The sequence below is a fragment of the Metopolophium dirhodum genome, chromosome 6, assembly GCF_019925205.1.
Source record: "Metopolophium dirhodum isolate CAU chromosome 6, ASM1992520v1, whole genome shotgun sequence".
Classification (NCBI taxonomy): domain Eukaryota; kingdom Metazoa; phylum Arthropoda; class Insecta; order Hemiptera; family Aphididae; genus Metopolophium; species Metopolophium dirhodum.
The window spans coordinates 34,627,615-34,649,240 of record NC_083565.1 but is presented as its reverse complement, the minus strand read 5'-3'; the positions used below and the strand labels follow the sequence as shown (position 1 = coordinate 34,649,240).

The 21,626-nt window shown below is 28.4% G+C and overlaps 1 protein-coding gene across 1 annotated transcript in view; it reads left to right on the top strand.

Moving 5' to 3' along the window:
• Positions 1–18,893, top strand: part of LOC132947752 (uncharacterized) — a 22,958-nt gene extending 4,065 nt beyond the window's left edge. Inside the window, 18 exon segments of the mRNA XM_061017997.1 lie at positions 9,343–9,424; positions 9,537–9,644; positions 9,754–9,870; positions 11,535–11,651; positions 11,711–11,964; positions 12,415–12,583; positions 13,448–13,592; positions 13,758–13,908; positions 14,970–15,138; positions 16,003–16,147; positions 16,313–16,454; positions 16,625–16,747; positions 16,750–16,862; positions 17,196–17,373; positions 17,437–17,711; positions 17,774–17,942; positions 18,041–18,382; positions 18,458–18,893. Coding sequence (XP_060873980.1) covers positions 9,343–9,424; positions 9,537–9,644; positions 9,754–9,870; positions 11,535–11,651; positions 11,711–11,964; positions 12,415–12,583; positions 13,448–13,592; positions 13,758–13,908; positions 14,970–15,138; positions 16,003–16,147; positions 16,313–16,454; positions 16,625–16,747; positions 16,750–16,862; positions 17,196–17,373; positions 17,437–17,711; positions 17,774–17,942; positions 18,041–18,382; positions 18,458–18,868 — 3,210 coding nt within the window. The 3' untranslated portion in view covers positions 18,869–18,893.
• The last annotated feature ends 2,733 nt before the right edge of the window (positions 18,894–21,626 follow it).

Genomic DNA, 21,626 nt, shown 5'->3' with positions numbered 1-21,626 from the left:
AATTTAAATTACCATGTATTATTTTTTTATTATTTATTTACGAAATATTTTTTTAGATTTTTAAATGTTTTTTTATGCAATAGTAAAAGGGAGAATATTAGTAGTCATATATTATATTTAAAAAAAACTGCATTATATATGAATAATATCTGCATTACATCATTCGAATTATTAATTCCAAATACCTAACATACGGTAAACGGCACATATTAAAGTGTACCTATACTGATTATAAAACTTATTTTGTAGGTAGATAAAATATTAAACGTTAAGAATTAGGTTCAGATTTAATTTGTTGTAATTTCTTATTTGTACATAGAAATAATACCAATAATGATGTAAAATGTATAGACGCTGAATCTTCGTACCATGACAACTTTGCCTCTCAAACCAAATCAATTTTTGCTTCTACTCCGGTGAACACTAAGACTTATTGCTATTTTTGTGTATGTTCATTTGATTGATTTGATGTAAAAAAGTATTTAGTATTCTGGAATAAGATACAAAGTAAAAGTAGGTATTTTGAAAGTATATCAAATTCACTTGTCAAAAAGTATTTAAATACAAGTATCCGAATACCTACTTATAAGTTATAACAAGAGTACAAAACTGCACACTATTTCACACCCATTGACATATTTTAAGTGTTAAATGTTGTTCGCACTTTTTAAACTTTCAAAACTAGTTAGTATATAGTCCATAGTCTTAAATTCACATTAACAGTATAGTTATACGAAATTTCTTATCATCTAAAATGTTTTAACTTTTATTACTATTGAATCGGTGTACTCCGTAATAAATAATAATCCATTTTCATTTTGTATCCTTTAAATATGCTAGTTCTAAATAATACCAACTGTAACAATAATACCTACTTTAATAATAATTAGGAAACTAAACTTATAGATGTGTCCATGTGGGTAATAACTAACGAGATATTTTTGACATCCATCACAGTTAAAATTATTTACATTTTAGTACGCCAAGACGCTAAGTATAAAATAACACTAAGTAAAAATATAATAATATTACTGTATGTTACAGTACTTAGTTAATTACTATATTACCTATTAATACCTTTATAATTACTCAATTTAGTCAATAATTATAAGTCATAATGTATAACTTATAAGTTAATTTTGTAAAAATTGTACTTCTATATTTTAATATAAATATAGATACAAAGAAAATAAATTATTAACTATATTATATTAATTTGTATTTAAAATATATTTGATAAAAAATAAAATAAAGAAATATAATATACAATTTCAACTAAACTATAAAATTATGTAAATAATAATTTAATAATAATGATAAGGCATATGAGGAAAGTATTAAGCATGACTGTGCTAGATCGAAATGTAAACAAACTATATTTGAGTAGGTACTAAGTATAGATACTAGCAGCTAGTAGTAATACAAAATTACTAAATGTGGATTGTGATAATTAGATTACAATTAGAGTAGGTGCTTATATACATGGGCACCCATTGGGGGGGGGGGGGGGGGCACTTGTAACCTATTGTAACCTACTGTACACCAAAACGACACCAACTTTCCCACCTTTTTTTTGTTTCGGTTTGTATATACCTAGACTCGAAATAGTAGATTGTTTTATCCAATACATTTTGTAGTGAAATTGGGAATATATTCATATTAAAATTTGCATTGTGATTACCAGTTACAATCGTGTTGTCTTTGGGGTCATTTTGACAATCCATTGTTTGATCAAAATCGTATGGAATCGTGTTCCAAAAAAGGTAAAACGCACGGAATCGTACTTTAACGCACGGCACACCAATGTGCCGCGGCACGCCGGTTGGGACACGCTATACTATAGAGAGTCGTCATGGCTGTATTACGCCCTTTGCGACTTTTTCAGACGATATAGAGTAATTACCTATATGTCTTATATTAACTTGTATTTTTTTTTTTTAATGTTAATTTATAAATATTTTTCATGCTTTAAAAAGGGTATTAAGGGGTGTGGGGGCATAACCAACAAGTGATGGGGTCTCTCTTTTTTAAAAGTAAACAGTCCCCCTACTTTAAATTTTCCAAGTCAAGCACTCATGATAAGCGACAACGACAAAACATTAGTTTGTTCTTCGCATTTATTGTTATGTGTGGCAAATATTTAAAAAATGTCAGAAGTCCAAAGAAGAAAATGTGGTGCACCTTGGACGACAATACATAAAATTTGTAACAAGTAACTTCGTTATGTTGTATATCTATATAGCTATCTAGCTATGTAATATAATAGCAAATAGGTATCTACTTATTAATTCCTTACTCAAAAAAAGTTGTATAGGTACTATCTATATTATAAGTTATAACTGTTAACAGTTTCCATTCACCTTTTTTACCTAGATACTATTAATTAATTAACTTACACTGAAATGTTGTACTTAACTATAGTAATAATAATAATAGTTTATTGTCAATATAATGTTTTACAAAAAGTTAACAAAGACTAAAATAAAACAGTTAATGACACCGCCCCAAAAGCTTAGCTTGTGGTGGGTGCAGCAAGTTCAATACAACACAAATATATTACATAAATTATTTAAATATACATATGATATTCTATTATTATTTACGTATTACATAGGTATGGAATAAACATATTTTCATATTATAGAATAATATAATTATAAGAATACAACTAAAAGTGCTATTTTTTTTTTATATAATATAATCTAACATAGTTAAGATTTAGATATTTAAAAAAAATTTATAAAGATATTAATTTTTAAATGATTTTAAATTAATATTAAGCTTAATACATAAACGAATACCGACTAAAAACCATTTTTCTACCAAATTATTTATTGGTTACTGGGATATTCAGATTTACAGTTTGTTTCATGCGTGTATGATGGGTAATATTCTTTTAGATCTATGTTAAAAATATAATTAAAGATATTCCATATTATATACTAGCCATTTAGGTTTCTTACATTGAATGTCCTGTAAAGGTCATCTACATGAAAATCATACGGTTTTATATTATACTATTAACAAAATATGTCCATTTAATACTTAAAAGTTATAACAGCATTATAGCAGCCATACAAATATAAACTATTTTACATAAATGATTTACTCTCAAACGCTCGTATAGAGAGTTGCCGTGGCTGTATTCGCAGTCACCAGTATTCCGTCTACACAGACAGCTATAATATGGGTAGTATACAGTCAGACAGCGCGGCGCCGAGGATGAATAAAATCGATTGAATAACAATAATTACCTATTATTATAATACTGTTTAAGAGGGTCGCGACATGAGAGAATTTGGGGACCAGGAAAATAAGAAAATACTGACTCAAATACTAATTTACCAATTAATATTAAATTTTAGCCAACATGTATTATTGATTTAGCGTTATGAATTTAAAATATTTCACTTGCAATAGAAATAATATTGAAATTATGAAAAATATTTTTTTTCTTTAAACGTTTTTTGTTATGAATTATTGCTTTGTGAGGACATTTTTTTAATTAAAACATAATTAGTTATTGAAAATGGATTTCTTTTTAGTACGTACATAATACAAAACAATTACTAGAATAAATTACAAATACTGGTTATTACAATATTATTATTTATTACATAAATATTACAATTTTATATATTTAAACGAAAAATGAGGATTTAGTCAATTTTTGTAGGTAAGTAATTCAAAATAAAAATTATTAAAGAACTTAAAATATTAATTAAAATAGAAAATTACATTTTCAAAATGTATGGATTTATTTTAAACTTTTATTATACTACGCACCTATCATGCATATACCGTTTTACCGTGTGTGGTATTAACTTATAAGACGTTAATAAATGCTAGGACGGGTAACAATATTATATGAAATATTAATATAATTATTAAACCACCTAGGTACCAACACTGAGCTGGCTTTTGCGTATGATAAGTAATAAAATGATTGCTCTTGTAATGGTAAATGATTATCTAACACCCTAGCTGTGGAAAAAGTAATGAGATAAAAACAAAAATGACAGCTATAACTATTTGTCCACCTTTTTTTTTTAAATTATGAATGTGTTTCAGTGTCATTTGTAATTTGTTTAATCGTATTTTGAATTGGGTTCAACCATTTTATATATTAATATATCTTAAATAAATAAATAAATAATCTGTAATATAGGAATGTACCTACTAACTAATTAAAAATAAATACAGTTCGTATTTGACTGCTTTATATAAACAATTGTGTTTCAGTTCATATAATTAGGGGTTTATTGTTTTAATTATTATAAGTTATCGAATTACGTTGTACATTGATTACGCTGGTCGCTTTATTCAACAGGCTTGCTTCCATTTATTCATATGTATCTAAGGTTTTTTTTTATAATACTAAATTTCATATTTTGTTGGTCAACGTTAAAAAAAATAATTTTTTCGTCAAATTCTCTACAAGTTTAAAAAAATAATTATTTAAATTGTAATTTTTTAAACGATTTATAACAATTTTAGGATGTGAGATATTTAGTTTGTATAAAACACGTAGAGCAGTACATGACATGTAAAATCGTGTTTTTCTTACCGAAAACATGGTTTTGTACTTCAAGTTTTCCTCAGCTCTCGTTAGTCGTAGAAACATGATTTTTTCACCATAATAAACGTGAGAAGCTTATCTAGGTTTTATATATACAGTCATATAATGTAAAATTAACATGTATATTATTATTTTATTTATGAAATATAACGTGAAAAAAAATGCAAAAAAGTCAATTTATTATGGGCGGTTGTGCCTTAGAACACACGGTACAGTCGTTAGCCGCCCGAAGAGAGCTACGACGGTTTCGAACCCGGACCTACCTAACATCTTATGTTTGGGGAACCTACGCCTAACCTATCGAGCCACAGTTTGTAAATCAAATTACTGTCAAAATTTCAACAGTTAAGCTGTGTGTCTACGGAGCGACGTAAACCAATATATTCGATAAACATCGATGATCGATGTAATCATATATAATTCTATGTATCATAATTCTACACACTGTTTAAACTTTAATTGTATTTTATTCACTTATCTGACCGTTATTATTATTATTACAATATTATGTATGCTTGAATAATACATTTATTTGTGTTTAATAATACATTTAATTGTGTTTACGTTAAGCAATATACCAGCTACGTTATTAAGGACTAAACAATATGTCTACAATCACATAATGCAATATTTATTGAATCAAAAACAAAACAAACAGTATATAATAATTGTGCACTTGTGTGTTGGAACGAAGACCGACTGACATTTCGTGAACGCGAATTTTTAAGTGTACAAACCGCATATTCACGGGGTTCAAAAGAAATAAACTTAACAAATAGAGCACAAACGGCAATTGAAAAGACGAAACGAAAAGCAATAATAACGACCTACGTTGGCGTCGATTGCGATGGCTATGGACTGATATCGCGTACAAACCACGCGGCTTTTAAAACAAACGAACTATATGTGAAAATGTCTAAAAGTCGAAAAACAGCGTAAAAAGCGTAAAATTTTTTGAAATGTTTAAAAACCGACCGCCGCCGCCGCGGCGAAGGTACGTGATTGGTCGCGCTATAGGGAATCGACGGGATCGGTCCGACGGACTGGGGAAACGGAGCGGTGTTTAATTTTTTCCACCATGAGATCCTCCATGAATTCCCTACAAATCAGCTGTTTTTCTTGTGATTTTATAGTATTAGACTAGCTCTAAGTGAAACTCTGGGAGAGTTGGACTCGCTGAGAGTGGGTACCAATTTTGGAGACAATGTCGTTGGAATTATAAAAGTCACAAAGGCTGTAGGACGAAAGTTTAGGATTTGTGATAAGGATTAGTGATATGGATTGGAGATAAGGCTTGGCGCTTTGGCGGGAATGTTTAAAAGTTTGAGCGTCTAGCAATCCGTCACGAACGTTGTAAATGGATAGGCTAGATACGATCTCCAGGATCATTTCCCGTTTCTCCGCTGCTTTTGGTTGTTAAAATTGTTAAAAAGTGTAGAGTCGATAGGTTTATTTGATTGTCTAGCTATCAGTCATAAAATCACATAGGTAGGCGATCCGACTGCGTCGGATCGCGGACTATATGCGAAGCGTATATTATCAGGTATGCAATCCACCTGTGGTGGATTGCGGACCCCGTTAGTTGCGTAGATAGGTAAATAATCGAAAAAATAGTTGGTCCCCTTGACCGTGTTAGTTGTAAGTGAGTACCGATTTTGGAGACACATTCGAATTATAAATGTCGCACTTATACATTAGAAGGTGATAAGAATTTCTGATATGGCCTGGCTCTTTGGCGGTCTCATTTCGAAGGTGGGAACGTTTCAAAGTCAAGATTCAGTATCTAGAAATCTTCCATGGCCCATGAAAACCGGCAATTCAATGATGATACTATCCCCCAGCGTATGACCGGTGCTTTTTTCATACGTGTAAGAAAATGTTAATTCGAAAATCTGCATGTTATAGTGTCCAGCAAATAAGTCATTACCCATCTAAGACAAAACAAAAATAAGCAATCCACCTGCGGCGGATAGAGTGGTATGTGCCGTCGCATGTCCGGTGCTCTTTCTTATGTAAAAAGTGTAAAGTCAAAACCCGAGTTGGATTGTCTAGCAAGTCAGTCATCTCAAGTCAAAATCGATTAACATCCAATTAGCCACCTAGGTAGGCAATCCGAATTCGTCGGATCGCGGACAATGTGCTACAGCATATCAAGTAGGCAATCCACCTGCGGTGGATTGCAGACCCGACGTTGGGCGCCTATAAGTGAAAACCCTATTACACAACTTATGAAATAATTTACGAAAAATACAAACTATAACTATACAATATAAATACAAACAATTATAATATATTGTACCTATTTATTATAATTCATAAAAAAAATAACATATAGATACATAATATTATATTAACCAATACAATACATATAAACATGTACCTGTAATGTATATATAATTATATCAAAAAAAAAAAAATGTAAAAACCTGCATGTTTAAGTGTTAAGCAAGTCATTTCTAACCACTGTGTGACGGGGAGTTATAAGACCATTCCCTCGGGGGTTTTTACACCTTTAGCCATATGTCGCGAGGGCGGCTCCTTCACGCCTTTGGGTGACGCGGAAACATCCCTCCGACGGGTTACGTCAGGGTGCCCTGGCCCCTGGCTGACGATCCCCCGCCGGCTGCTCTCGTTAAGCAAGTCAGTCAGCACCGTCTAAGACGAAATCAAAATGAGCAATCCGTCGACTGCGGATAGAATGGTAGGTATGTGCCGTCACTTGTCCGGTGCTTTTTCTTATGTATAAAGTGTAAAGTCGAAACCGTGTTGGATTATCTAGAAAGTCAGTCATATCAAGTCAAAATCTATTAACTTTAAAGTTCGTCAGCTAGGTTGGCTATCCGACTTAGTCGACTTAGTCGGATAGCGAACAATGTGCTGCAGAAAATAAGTCTAGTATGTCTAGTTGCTATAAGTGAAGAGAAAAAATAGTATTTTCCATAAACCCAATCACAGAACATTCGAAATAACTTACGAAAAATAAATATGATTTTTAGTATAATTAGTTTGATATAATAACAATGACAATTTAAAGAAAATAATATGTGTTGAATTCCTAATAATTTAAATAACATATAGGTACATAATATATAATATACAGTCATATAATGTAAAATTAACTTGTATATTATTATATTATTTATGAAATATAAAGTGAAAAAAAATGCAAAAAAGTCAATGACGGGCGGCCTTGCCTTAGAATACACGGTACAGTCGTTGCCGCCCGAAGAGAGCTACGACGGTTTCGAACCCGAACCTACTTATCATCCTATGTTTGGGGAACCTACGCCTAACCTATCGAGCCACAGTTTGTGATGCAAATCATGGTCAAAACTTCAACAATTAAGCTGTGTGTCTACGGAGCTGTGTGTCTACGTATTCTATGTATCTACACGGTTTAAACTTTAATTGTATTTTATTCACTTATCTGACCGTTATTATGTATGTTTGAATAATACATTTAATTGTGTTTACGTTAAGCAACATACCAGCTACGTTATTAAGGACCAAATAATACGTCTACAATCACATAATGCAATATTTATTGAATCAAAAACAAAACAAAAAAAACAGTATATATTTATTGTGCACTTGTGCGTTGGAACGAAGACCGACTGACATTTCGTGAACGCGAATTTTTAAGTGTACAAACCGCATATTCACGGGGTTCAAAAGAAATAAACTTAACAAATAGAGCACAAACGGCAATTGAAAAGACGAAACGAAAAGCAATAATAACGACCTACGCTGGCGTCGATTGCGATGGCTATGGACCGATATCGCGTACAAACCACGCGGCTTTTAAAAGAAACGAACTATATATGAAAATGTCTAAAAGTCAAAAAACAGCGTAAAAAGCGTACCATTTTTCGAAAACGTTTAAAAACCGACCGCCGCCGCCGCGGCGAAGGTACGCGATTGGTCGCGCTATAGGGAATCGACGGGATGGGTCTGGCGGACTGGGGAAATGGAGCGGTGTTTAATTTTTTCAACCATGAGATCCTCCATGAATTCCCTATAGATCAGCTGTTTTTCTTGCGATTTTATAGAATAAGATAGATAGATAGATAGATGGATTACATAAAATAGTAATAATAATAATAATATTTATAATATATAGGTATATTAATTTAAAAATTTTTGAGGTTATTTTGTTGAATGTTAACATTAACACATAAGCAAATGGCTGTCGCCTCACTTATTAAAAAGCAGATCCATAGGAAGTTGGCTATCTAATTGTATGTTTATGGTACTGACAACTGTACATCAAAACATTTTCTTTATCCATTATAGTTTTCAACATTTTTTAGTTATTTGTCTTTTTCATTATTATGGTTTTAAAAAATGAGTACTTTAATGGTAAGTTTAATTTGTATTTTATTTTTTGTAAGGCACTTATTTCAGTGTAAAAGTTATGATTACATGCAGTGTTAACAATATAGTATGTATTGTTTTAGTGCAGATTAATAAAAACAATGTTAAAAATAATTTGTCTTAATTGAACATTTACTAATCTTACTAAATAATGTGAATATAATACAGCTTAACACTTAATACTTATCCTAATAAAATGTGCTTGATTTCTGTATTATTTTTTATATGAAAACCAGTTCATTACATACTAAAAATTTAGTCTAGATTAGCTTATATTAAAAATAACATACAACATATTTTGTAGTACTTATCATATAATATTATAGCAAGATTGTATAATATGATAAATTAAAAATAATAAGTTATAATTTTAATTTGTTTATATTTAGGAAACCAATAAACCAGAACAACATTTTATTGGATTTGATATTGATGACGATGTATTGATAATTATTGAAAATAAAAAAAAATGTAAGTTTTTTCTCTATGATATGTTTATATGTACATCTTTTGTATCCAACTTAAATTAAATATGTACCAATTTTATGTTTTATAATTTTTTTTTGTTTATGACCACATTCAGCGGTAAAAATGGAACTAAGTAAAGAAACAGGAGAACATATGGATGTAGAAAAGCCATCCATTCTTAATACTAACCATGTTAATAAAAAGAAACAGTCTAAATCAAGTAGTAAGTTATAAAGACTATGTATAAACCTGCTTATGTTCTTATATTTTATATCATGTATATTATTATGAATGTGAAATAATAATGTATTATTTTTATGATTGATTTATAGTTTCATCACCTGAACCTAATGATGTCAAGAACAATCAGAGTAATAAGAGGCATAAGAAAGACAATTTACGCAGTGATGCCTTAGAATCTTTGGAATTACAAGTTCCTCCTACCTTAGGTGAGTGCGCCCCAATGTATAATACATTTATCGGAAAATGGATAAAATCTCTCTGTATTTTTATGAAAAACAAGTAAAAATATTCCAATTCATTTGCACTCAATATAAATACACACTAAACATTAATTTCCATACTTCCATAGGTACCTATTATTTTCTTTTTTAACGTATTTCTTGAGATACTAGCTTTAAGTCTTAATGATCTTAAGTCCATTGTTGTACACTCACTAACTGTATAACAACTGAACATTTAATTTTTGTGCATTAAACAAATGTTCTCTTAGAAGTTTCAATTAAACTTTATTTGATTGACTAAGACATCAATTCCATTATAGTTAATTAACTATTAACTTGCCATTGGCAGTTCCGGGTCTCTTCACCTCGTTATTTTTTTCATCATTATTTATTATAATATAATGAACATGAATATTAAAACCAAAACCAAATTATTTATATTTTAATCTTTTACAAAAAATGTTCCTACAATTTTTCTTAATTTTATTTTTTTTTCATTTATAAACCCTCGGCAACTTAGGCAACTTAGGGTGGTTTTTAACTGTGAGAGAGGGTACTGTAGATTTTAAACATGTGTGTTTTAGTTTGGCAGAATTTGCAAGTGGGCACAAGTAGGTTTCTGCTATGCCCGGGTGGGGGATGGCGGCCTCTCTTTCCAGACACCGTGACATTTTTATTCATCTTGGCCCAAGTAGTCTGACATATTTTGCTGATTATTACACAGTACACATGTGAAAGTTGTCTGATCCTTAAAAATCGGTCTGTGTTTATGAAAAAAAAATATTGCGTGAATATGATTGAGTGAGTGCAACGCTCATGTTGATATATAATCAAGAAATATTTATAAAATTATTATATTTACAAAAGTCTATTGAAACATTTGTCGATTAAAGGTATTAAAAGTATCAGATAAATTTAAGTAATAAATAAACAAGTGGTTCTCAAAATATAATTATATCTTTATATCTTATGAATATTATCCTCTTATAATTTTTGTAATATGTGATTTTATTCTAAGATCACTTAAAATTGAAAAAGAAAATAATTTTATGAGAATGCATTTGACCTATGATGCTAATGGGTCACTGATAAAATAACAAATATTGTGCTGGCATTCTATTAAACTTATAAACTTGAAATTTCAATATTTAAAAATAAAAATATAAGAGAAATTATAATATTATTACAATTCTAGGTCAAATGGTCTTGATACCACATAAAAAAAATACAATTATCTTTTTTTAAATTTTATATCATGATTGCTAAACATTAGTTTTTAATAAACAAAAGAATGATGCATAGCTTGAGGAAGTTTTCAACAATATAAATTTGTTTCAGCACACATTTTTCTAGGTGTTGTGTTCAAAAACTTAAAGATCTGTAGGTAGCACTACAACTATAGAGTTTTTGTACAATTAAGTATCAACTAATATAAATAAATATTGAATATTAAGATGATAATTGTTTAATTTGATACCCTATATTTATTATTTATATATCTTATGTTATAAAAGTTAATAGTACCTATTATAATTTTGGTCCAGTATGATTTTCATAATATGTACCTACTGGGTTTACTTTAAATAATTAATGATTGGTTTTAAAAGAGCTAATTTTATCAAAAAGTTATTTATTTTTAACATTTTTAGAACTTACTACTCCAACACTCAACCTTACCTCTTCTAAAACTAGAACACAACGTAGTACTGGTAGAAAATTGAATGTTGATATCAGTGATGCTATTTATAAACTTCCATTTGAGCATGGTAAGTAAATTATATTAATGATCTATTGCTGTGTATTATTTGTGTTTAATAATTTTCAGGTTGGAAACGAGAATTAGTATACAGAACATCAGGTGAATCTACTATTCTCAATCGCACAAATAGAACTGGTGATGTATACTATTATTCTCCAACTAACCAAAAACTTAGATCGTTACGAGAAATTCAGGAACAATTGGACATCTTATCTGATGAAGGTCTAACGATAGAATGTTTCACATTTTTAAAACAACCAATTGGCATGAATGATCGATCTAAAGAACTTATCAGAGATGCAAAATCTAAATTATCTAAAGTAATGAAAACAATTTTATTTATTTTTGTCTATTGTAGCAAGTTATTCCATAGTCTAAGAACAATTAAAAAAACACTATTAAATTTGTCAGCTTTACTTTGTAAATTATTTTTATTTTCCTCCCGGTTTTTTCTTTAATTTCGAGAACCCTTAAATACCTAAACTTTAAGTATTTTGAACCGAGAAAAATTGATGTTTAATCTTAAATGGTTTTCATGATTAATAATGTTTAGTAAAAGAGAAGAATATTTTGATTTAGATAGAACTATTATGTATTAAAATCTTCAAATTAAATTTTTAAAAGTTTTGTCATTGCAGAAGATTTAAGTTTGAGTTTAGGAAATAGGTTTGTCGTCCCTAATTTTTTTCAATTATTAATATATAAACTTAAATATAATAAATATTACTTGTGTAATTTTTAATTTTCCTTCATACATTTTATGATTTTAGGAAGATTCTTTTGTTGGTTTTGCTGTTAGACCTAAAAAATCTAAGACACCTGTACAGCGGCTTCCATTTGATTATGAATTGTCGGATGATGGAAACAACAAGTCTTCAAGTAAAATGAAAATTGTTATTAAAAATGCTAAGAGCTCCTCTAGATTGAGATCTGCAAAAGGTAAAAGCTAAAATATACAGGGCGATTCATTAAGAGTAAGACACTCATTTTCTCAAAAAGTATTAATGTTATTAAAAATATTTTTTTACATAGTTTCAAGTTGTTAAAAAAACAACATTTCAATTAAAAATCATATTTTTATATATTTATTATTCTTATGTTTTTTTAAGCTTTTATTTTTTTTTAATGACAACATAGAGTTTTAATATCATTTTCCAAAGCAGAATATTTTTCTAAGTATTTTGATACATAAAAATCGAATTTAGGACTAGTAGTTAATGAGTTATAAGTATTTAAAGTTTTGATAAGCGGAGTAGTGGACAAAAATTTTGAGGGGTAACCCCATACCACTCCACTCCACCCATCTAATAAAATTATTCAAATAAATAAAAAAAAAATATTTTCAAAAACATTAATACTTTTTGAGATAATGAGTGTTTTATGCTTAATGAATCACCCTGTATTTTATATACTATTTTATTATTATTTATAAATTATGAATAGGGATTCAATTTTAATTGAGTATATACCATATAAAAAATTTGTTTAGCACTTAATATATATTTATAAATTATTAAATGAACCTAATTCAAATAATTGGTATTGAGTCTTGCAGTTGTGAATCGGTATACTCGCATCATCTCAAATAATACAGCATCTCATTGAAATGTTCTAAAATGCATACATATGGCAATATATCTTTAAAATATTTAATTAAAATACAATTCACATTTTTCAAAATTGCAGACAATATAATTTTTGGTGGAACTCCCTGTGTGTTTATTTTCCAATTAATATGAGGAATAATTATATGTTTTACTGTGCAATTTAAAAACAGAACTAATTTTTTACATCATCACCTAGGTATTTCAGAATCAATAAATTTATCATCAGCTACACCTGAATACATATCTGAAGACTGCCAAGCTATTCAATCTAGTGCATCACTAAAAGTTTCTTCTACAAAACTTGAGGAATTTGATATAAATAACACAATAATTAAAAGACGGTAACATATTGGCTTTATTTTTTATTGTTAATGCTTAAACAGTTTTTACTTATTAGTTTATTATTTGGCTTCACAAATGTTACGCAAAATTAAGGGGTTGTTATCCTTATGCTTCCTTTATAATCGTTCCTTAATCAAACCATATACGTCAACGGATAAAAATAGGTTGTTAACATCAGATGGTGAAGTCATTATGCAGACACCTTGTGGGATATGGTGCCCGAATAACGATGAACCTGCCACCTGTCTGGTCTACTATCTTCCAACATGTGTCAAATTAAATGCTAATTTAAAAATTGTTAGTTGTGTATGTATAGTAAGTGATTATTTATAGTTATCTTTTTTTTTTTTTAAGCGATAAAACTTTTTCTTTTTTTATTTAGAACTGAGTCTTTTCATACGTGATTGTTGGTGCTACTGAACCGGAAAAATTATATGTTGAACCAAAAGACATGTGCATCAAGTGTCATCAAGTAGATACATCAAGTAGATAAAACACCTATTTCTAAAACTTAAGAAACGCATTATGAAATTGATGAATATAGTGATAATAGCGACTCTGATATAATTAATAAAGTTATTTGTCAAGGAAATAAATTATATATTTGTCAACGGTTGTTGGTAGTTTTCATGAACAGTTTGTTCATGAAATGAAACAAACAAGAGGACCCAGTTTGATGACCTGTGTTATTCAAGAACCTAAAAATCTGAACGAGTAAGTAATTATTTTAGCTTCCCTTTCTTTTTTGGGAATGTATTAATGGACCAGGCACACAGTAGCGTTGGTCATTGGTCTTATTTGTATGAATGAGTGCATGTTAAATGTTTGTATTTTTACTACTTTAATCATTTGATTGTGTTTGTTTTCAGATTTGAGCAGAAAGTCAGCATTCCTATATTCCTTTCAACCCCTATTTATTATTTACTAATTTTTTCATACATGTTCTGAGGCCTAATTTAGTTTGCATGATAAATTATATGCTTTCAAGTTCAACTTCTTAAAATAATTATAAACCTAATTTTTTTTTTTTTTAATCAAATTTAACAGGAATTCTGAAATGAATGGTTCTTTACGAAAATAAAACCTAAACTTTAAGTATTTTGAACCGAGAAAAATTGATGTTTAATCTTAAATGGTTTTAATAGTTAATAATGTTTAGTAAAAGAGAAGAATATTTTGATTTAGATAGAACTATTATGTATTAAAATCTTCAAATTAAATTTTTAAAAGTTTTGTCATTGCAGAAGATTTAAGTTTGAGTTTAGGAAATAGGTTTGTCGTCCCTAATTTTTTTCAATTATTAATATATAAACTTAAATATAATAAATATTACTTGTGTAATTTTTAATTTTCCTTCATACATTTTATGATTTTAGGAAGATTCTTTTGTTGGTTTTGCTGTTAGACCTAAAAAATCTAAGACACCTGTACAGCGGCTTCCATTTGATTATGAATTGTCGGATGATGGAAACAACAAGTCTTCAAGTAAAATGAAAATTGTTATTAAAAATGCTAAGAGCTCCTCTAGATTGAGATCTGCAAAAGGTAAAAGCTAAAATATACAGGGCGATTCATTAAGAGTAAGACACTCATTTTCTCAAAAAGTATTAATGTTATTAAAAATATTTTTTTACATAGTTTCAAGTTGTTAAAAAAACAACATTTCAATTAAAAATCATATTTTTATATATTTATTATTCTTATGTTTTTTTAAGCTTTTATTTTTTTTTAATGACAACATAGAGTTTTAATATCATTTTCCAAAGCAGAATATTTTTCTAAGTATTTTGATACATAAAAATCGAATTTAGGACTAGTAGTTAATGAGTTATAAGTATTTAAAGTTTTGATAAGCGGAGTAGTGGACAAAAATTTTGAGGGGTAACCCCATACCACTCCACTCCACCCATCTAATAAAATTATTCAAATAAATAAAAAAAAAATATTTTCAAAAACATTAATACTTTTTGAGATAATGAGTGTTTTATGCTTAATGAATCACCCTGTATTTTATATACTATTTTATTATTATTTATAAATTATGAATAGGGATTCAATTTTAATTGAGTATATACCATATAAAAAATTTGTTTAGCACTTAATATATATTTATAAATTATTAAATGAACCTAATTCAAATAATTGGTATTGAGTCTTGCAGTTGTGAATCGGTATACTCGCATCATCTCAAATAATACAGCATCTCATTGAAATGTTCTAAAATGCATACATATGGCAATATATCTTTAAAATATTTAATTAAAATACAATTCACATTTTTCAAAATTGCAGACAATATAATTTTTGGTGGAACTCCCTGTGTGTTTATTTTCCAATTAATATGAGGAATAATTATATGTTTTACTGTGCAATTTAAAAACAGAACTAATTTTTTACATCATCACCTAGGTATTTCAGAATCAATAAATTTATCATCAGCTACACCTGAATACATATCTGAAGACTGCCAAGCTATTCAATCTAGTGCATCACTAAAAGTTTCTTCTACAAAACTTGAGGAATTTGATATAAATAACACAATAATTAAAAGACGGTAACATATTGGCTTTATTTTTTATTGTTAATGCTTAAACAGTTTTTACTTATTAGTTTATTATTTGGCTTCACAAATGTTACGCAAAATTAAGGGGTTGTTATCCTTATGCTTCCTTTATAATCGTTCCTTAATCAAACCATATACGTCAACGGATAAAAATAGGTTGTTAACATCAGATGGTGAAGTCATTATGCAGACACCTTGTGGGATATGGTGCCCGAATAACGATGAACCTGCCACCTGTCTGGTCTACTATCTTCCAACATGTGTCAAATTAAATGCTAATTTAAAAATTGTTAGTTGTGTATGTATAGTAAGTGATTATTTATAGTTATCTTTTTTTTTTTTTAAGCGATAAAACTTTTTCTTTTTTTATTTAGAACTGAGTCTTTTCATACGTGATTGTTGGTGCTACTGAACCGGAAAAATTATATGTTGAACCAAAAGACATGTGCATCAAGTGTCATCAAGTAGATACATCAAGTAGATAAAACACCTATTTCTAAAACTTAAGAAACGCATTATGAAATTGATGAATATAGTGATAATAGCGACTCTGATATAATTAATAAAGTTATTTGTCAAGGAAATAAATTATATATTTGTCAACGGTTGTTGGTAGTTTTCATGAACAGTTTGTTCATGAAATGAAACAAACAAGAGGACCCAGTTTGATGACCTGTGTTATTCAAGAACCTAAAAATCTGAACGAGTAAGTAATTATTTTAGCTTCCCTTTCTTTTTTGGGAATGTATTAATGGACCAGGCACACAGTAGCGTTGGTCATTGGTCTTATTTGTATGAATGAGTGCATGTTAAATGTTTGTATTTTTACTACTTTAATCATTTGATTGTGTTTGTTTTCAGATTTGAGCAGAAAGTCAGCATTCCTATATTCCTTTCAACCCCTATTTATTATTTACTAATTTTTTCATACATGTTCTGAGGCCTAATTTAGTTTGCATGATAAATTATATGCTTTCAAGTTCAACTTCTTAAAATAATTATAAACCTAATTTTTTTTTTTTTTAATCAAATTTAACAGGAATTCTGAAATGAATGGTTCTTTACGAGAAATTGTAACACCTTTTGCATCCATGCAATCATTTAATTACATGGTTAAAGCATTGAGATATGTTTTCAAATATTTGAAAACGCATGAGCTGTTATCAGCTTCTAGAGTATGTACCACCTGGCATATAATTGCAATGAATAAATACTTAGTAAGTATAACCTTAAAATGTCATACAATGTATTTTTACTTATTAATTATTAAATATTTTTAGTGGCAGAATGTTCGTTTAAAAAATTCTATGGTCTATGACTGGGAAAGGTTTGTAGACTCAATTGATCAACAAAAAACTGATACATTAGACACTAGACGTATGCTGTTACCCTCTAAAGTTGAAGACTTCGAAAGTTTTTGGTTACAATTTGCAAATGCAATGAAAAGAGCACAAATGTTGAAATTCATTGAATTGTATAGATGTCCTGTCCTTGTAGTTGAAGATATTATTAATTCATTACCTCAAATTGAAGTACTTAAAGCTACTTCAATAATGTAATAAAAAAAATATATTACAATTTTTTTTCAAAAGTTTCAATAATTAATTTTATTTTTAGAAATCCAAATTTGATGAAACCGACAAAAAATCTCAATGATTTAATGTACCTAAACTTGAATTATTTGGGACAAATGACAAAGCTCACAGAGTTAAGACTAAAAGGTTTAACTGGAATAAAATTGACGGCATTGCCATCATTTGAAAATTTAATAAATTTGAATAGATTTGTAAGTTATTTGTAATAATTATTTATATATATAGTTAAAATATTTAAGGAAAGAAAAGTATTATATTTACTCTTATTATTTTCATGATTATTATTTAGTCATTAACCTCTATTAAAGCATTTCCAAAAGAGATCTATCAGAGTTTGAATACTATTACTGATAATATTGAGTTTTTTGAAATTGGTGATTGCGTATGCTTAACAAAAGATTTTGCCGTGTCACTAAAAAGATTTGTCAATTTGAAAACATTGAGATTAGAAAATTGCCGTGATGGATGGGAGGATCAATCTGCACAGGATGTTTTTACTGTCATCAAAGGTCTTGAAAAGCTCAATGTTCTGGAATTGGTAAACATAGAATTCAGGAATTGTGTCGTAGATGAATTGGAAAAATGTTATGGTATTAAAGCTTTACTGATTATTCCTGCTTATGAGAGCCAAGTATGTAAACTTATTATGTATTATATTATTTTACAACATCTATTTATTAATGTTAATCTAATTTTTTTTTTTTAGTCCACAATTACTCACTGCCACTTGATTGACTGTCTCAAAAATCTCTCCAAGACATTAACACACTTGGTTTGGGGAGTGACTCATGAGTTACTCCAAATTACAGACTTATTTATTACTGAATATCGAGAGAACCAGCATACTAATGATTATAATTTAGATTTATCCCATGCCGAAGAAACGACCAACAATATACCTATACTCAGAACAATAAAGCACCAACAGCAGCCAGGAGATGAGGCTACTCCTGAAAAAGAAAAGGACAAGTCAGTTACTATAGTTGATATATATTCAGTTCCTGCTCTAGAGAAATTGTTAGATACTATGATGTCTGATGCTAAGACTAAGGTAATTAAAGTTCCCTTGTCTAGAGCAGGTACAGTTTATTTGAGTGAACAGTTTAATGATCTTTAAATTAAATGTATAGTATTCATTTGTTTTTTTACATGAGAAACTTTTTCCAACATAGTTCTATTTTTTGTGACCAGAAAAATTTTATTTTGTACTTAAAGGTAGATGGAGCTTTTAATAACAATTTAAATTATTAGTTATAATGTATACGCACATACTATGTTTTTCTGTATGTATAATAATAACTGATCATTAATCATAAATGTTATCATTTAGTGTACATTTAGTAGATTTTTAATTGTAATAATTTTATTTCATTTATAATTCATATATTTTTTTTTTATTTTGTAAGTAATATAAATCTATAATTTGGAAATGTAATTCTTGCTATTCATTGTTTAGTAAATTAATTTTGATTTATATCTAAATAAAATTACGTTCAAGAACTTTTTAATATACAGTAATATTCTATGTACTTTTTATGAAAAATAATTCATGCCGTATAGAATCATTTTTAAAACTGTAATCAATTGTCTTTTATTTAGATATGATTTTACAATAAAAGTTAGTACATTTTTTTGTTATAAAATAATTAATTGAATTTAAATAACTGACTTAAATATCTTGCTTAAATACAAGAAGATAACCACCTTTCAGGTGATCTAAAAATCAATGGATATAGTCTTGATTGTCTTGAGCCGTGGTCTATACTCAATACCAATGTATTATAATTATTGTACTAAGAAGTGAGAAGTGTAGAATGGTGTGAATAGGTTCACAAATTAATTTAAATATTTTGAAAATGTTATTGTGTATTTGTGTATATGCCTTATGGTAATAATCAATATACATAATATGTACACTTTGCGGCAAAAACTTTCACGTCTCACATTTTTTATTAATATTTTAATGAATTATTTTAATAATTAAGATCCCGAGACAACTAGTTTTTCTATGTTGGCTTATTTGAAAGTACATCGATTTTTAGTTCAGGTGACTGACTTGTTAGACATTCCAACGGGTCTTCGACTTTACACATTTTACAGATAAAAACCAGGGGATGGTATCATTTAATTACCGATTTTTGTGAACATTTGGAGATTTCTATACCATGTTTACATGCATCCATCAATTCGAATTAATTCGAAATAAATAAGAAATATTCTTAATTGAATAAGCATAAAAGTTAAATAAAAATAGCCAAGTTTAATAAAAAGCCTGAATTAAAAAAAAATCTAAAATTAATAAAAATATTCTTAATTTTATAAGCATAAAAGTTAAATAAAAAACTAAATTTAATAAAAAAAACTTATGTGCAATTCCGGAATTCGTCTTTGTGTTAATATGTCCGAACCTATTTATTCGAATCATAATATTATTATATGCCCTATCAAACAGACTTGGAAACATAAGCGCAACTAGAAGTCAGCTGGGGGCTTAGCTCCCCGCAAAATAAAACAACTTTTACCCCCTCAGGATAAATTAATCTTAAATAATAGTAATACATTTAGCATATTACTCAGTAAAATGATGTCATGACACGCAGATATTCAACACCAATGCCAACGAATCCATCGCACAATAGGCTTAAAATCATAAGACATTTTGTAATTTTACTTGTTTAGTTGAGTGTCTTGTAAAGTGTATCTATTTATATTTTGTTGTCAATTCATATATTTTACCAACGCGGATAACTCTATTATTACAGTCTATATTTAATATTTACTATATAGTTAAAGTTGTATTATGTAGGACATAGGTACCTACTAATATACCTTTTTAAAAACTTATTAAATGATAATACATCTGAATTTAAATTTGTTCAGTAAGATTTGTGAAGAAAAAGGTGAATAAGTGGATGTCGCTCTGCTGTACAGTAGGTTACAAGTGGGTCACTGTAATGGATGGTGTTAAATTTGAATTCAATGATATAATATCATTGTATAAGAAAAACGATTCTGAGCGAAAACGGTCAGTCAGCCTATGATTTTACCAAGTATATTTGATGATATTATTGTGAATAAAGTAATTTATATATAACCTATTTACTCGGAGCCTTGTTTTAAATTTTCAATCTTTAGCCATAAAAGTTAAACATTTTATACATTTTTAACCACAAAATAATTAATAAATTATAAATTTGATAAATGTTGTCAAAATTTGAACATTAAATGCTTATAAAAAAAAATTGTGCCTATGTATTTTTAATATTCTTCAACTGCTATTAGAACGATGTATCAGGAGCCTTCTATTAAATTTTCAAGCTTTTTTACACAACAGATAAAATTTTATTGATATTTATAGAAAAAAAAACTAAAAAAATTGAAAACTGACAATGGCCGTAAACAGCTCAAAAAGAGTCAAAATATTTTGTAAATTTTATGGTGTATAGAAAATGCTAATATAAACATTCAGTCAAAATGTCATGTCTCTACGGTCATTTGTTTTAGAGTTACACCAAAAACCAAAATCGATTTTCTCGAAAACAGATTTTGCGTAAAAATTCCCGTTTTTTCCTTAATTTTTCTTTTGTTTTTCACGTCGCTTGTGAACACTACCTGGAAATTTTTACTTTTGACCCCCCAAAGTACCAACTAGATTCACTTTCCTATCAGAAAAGTTACTATTGAAGAAAATTCAAGCACTTTTACTGTCCTAAAAGGTGATGACAGACACAAAAATAAAAAAAAATAAAAAAAAAATAAAAAAAAAAATAAAAATAAATAAATAAAAAACACACATCATTGTAGAATTAATACATTCATCGCTTCGCTCAGAATCTAAAAAATCTAAAATTAATAAAAATATTCTTAATTTTATA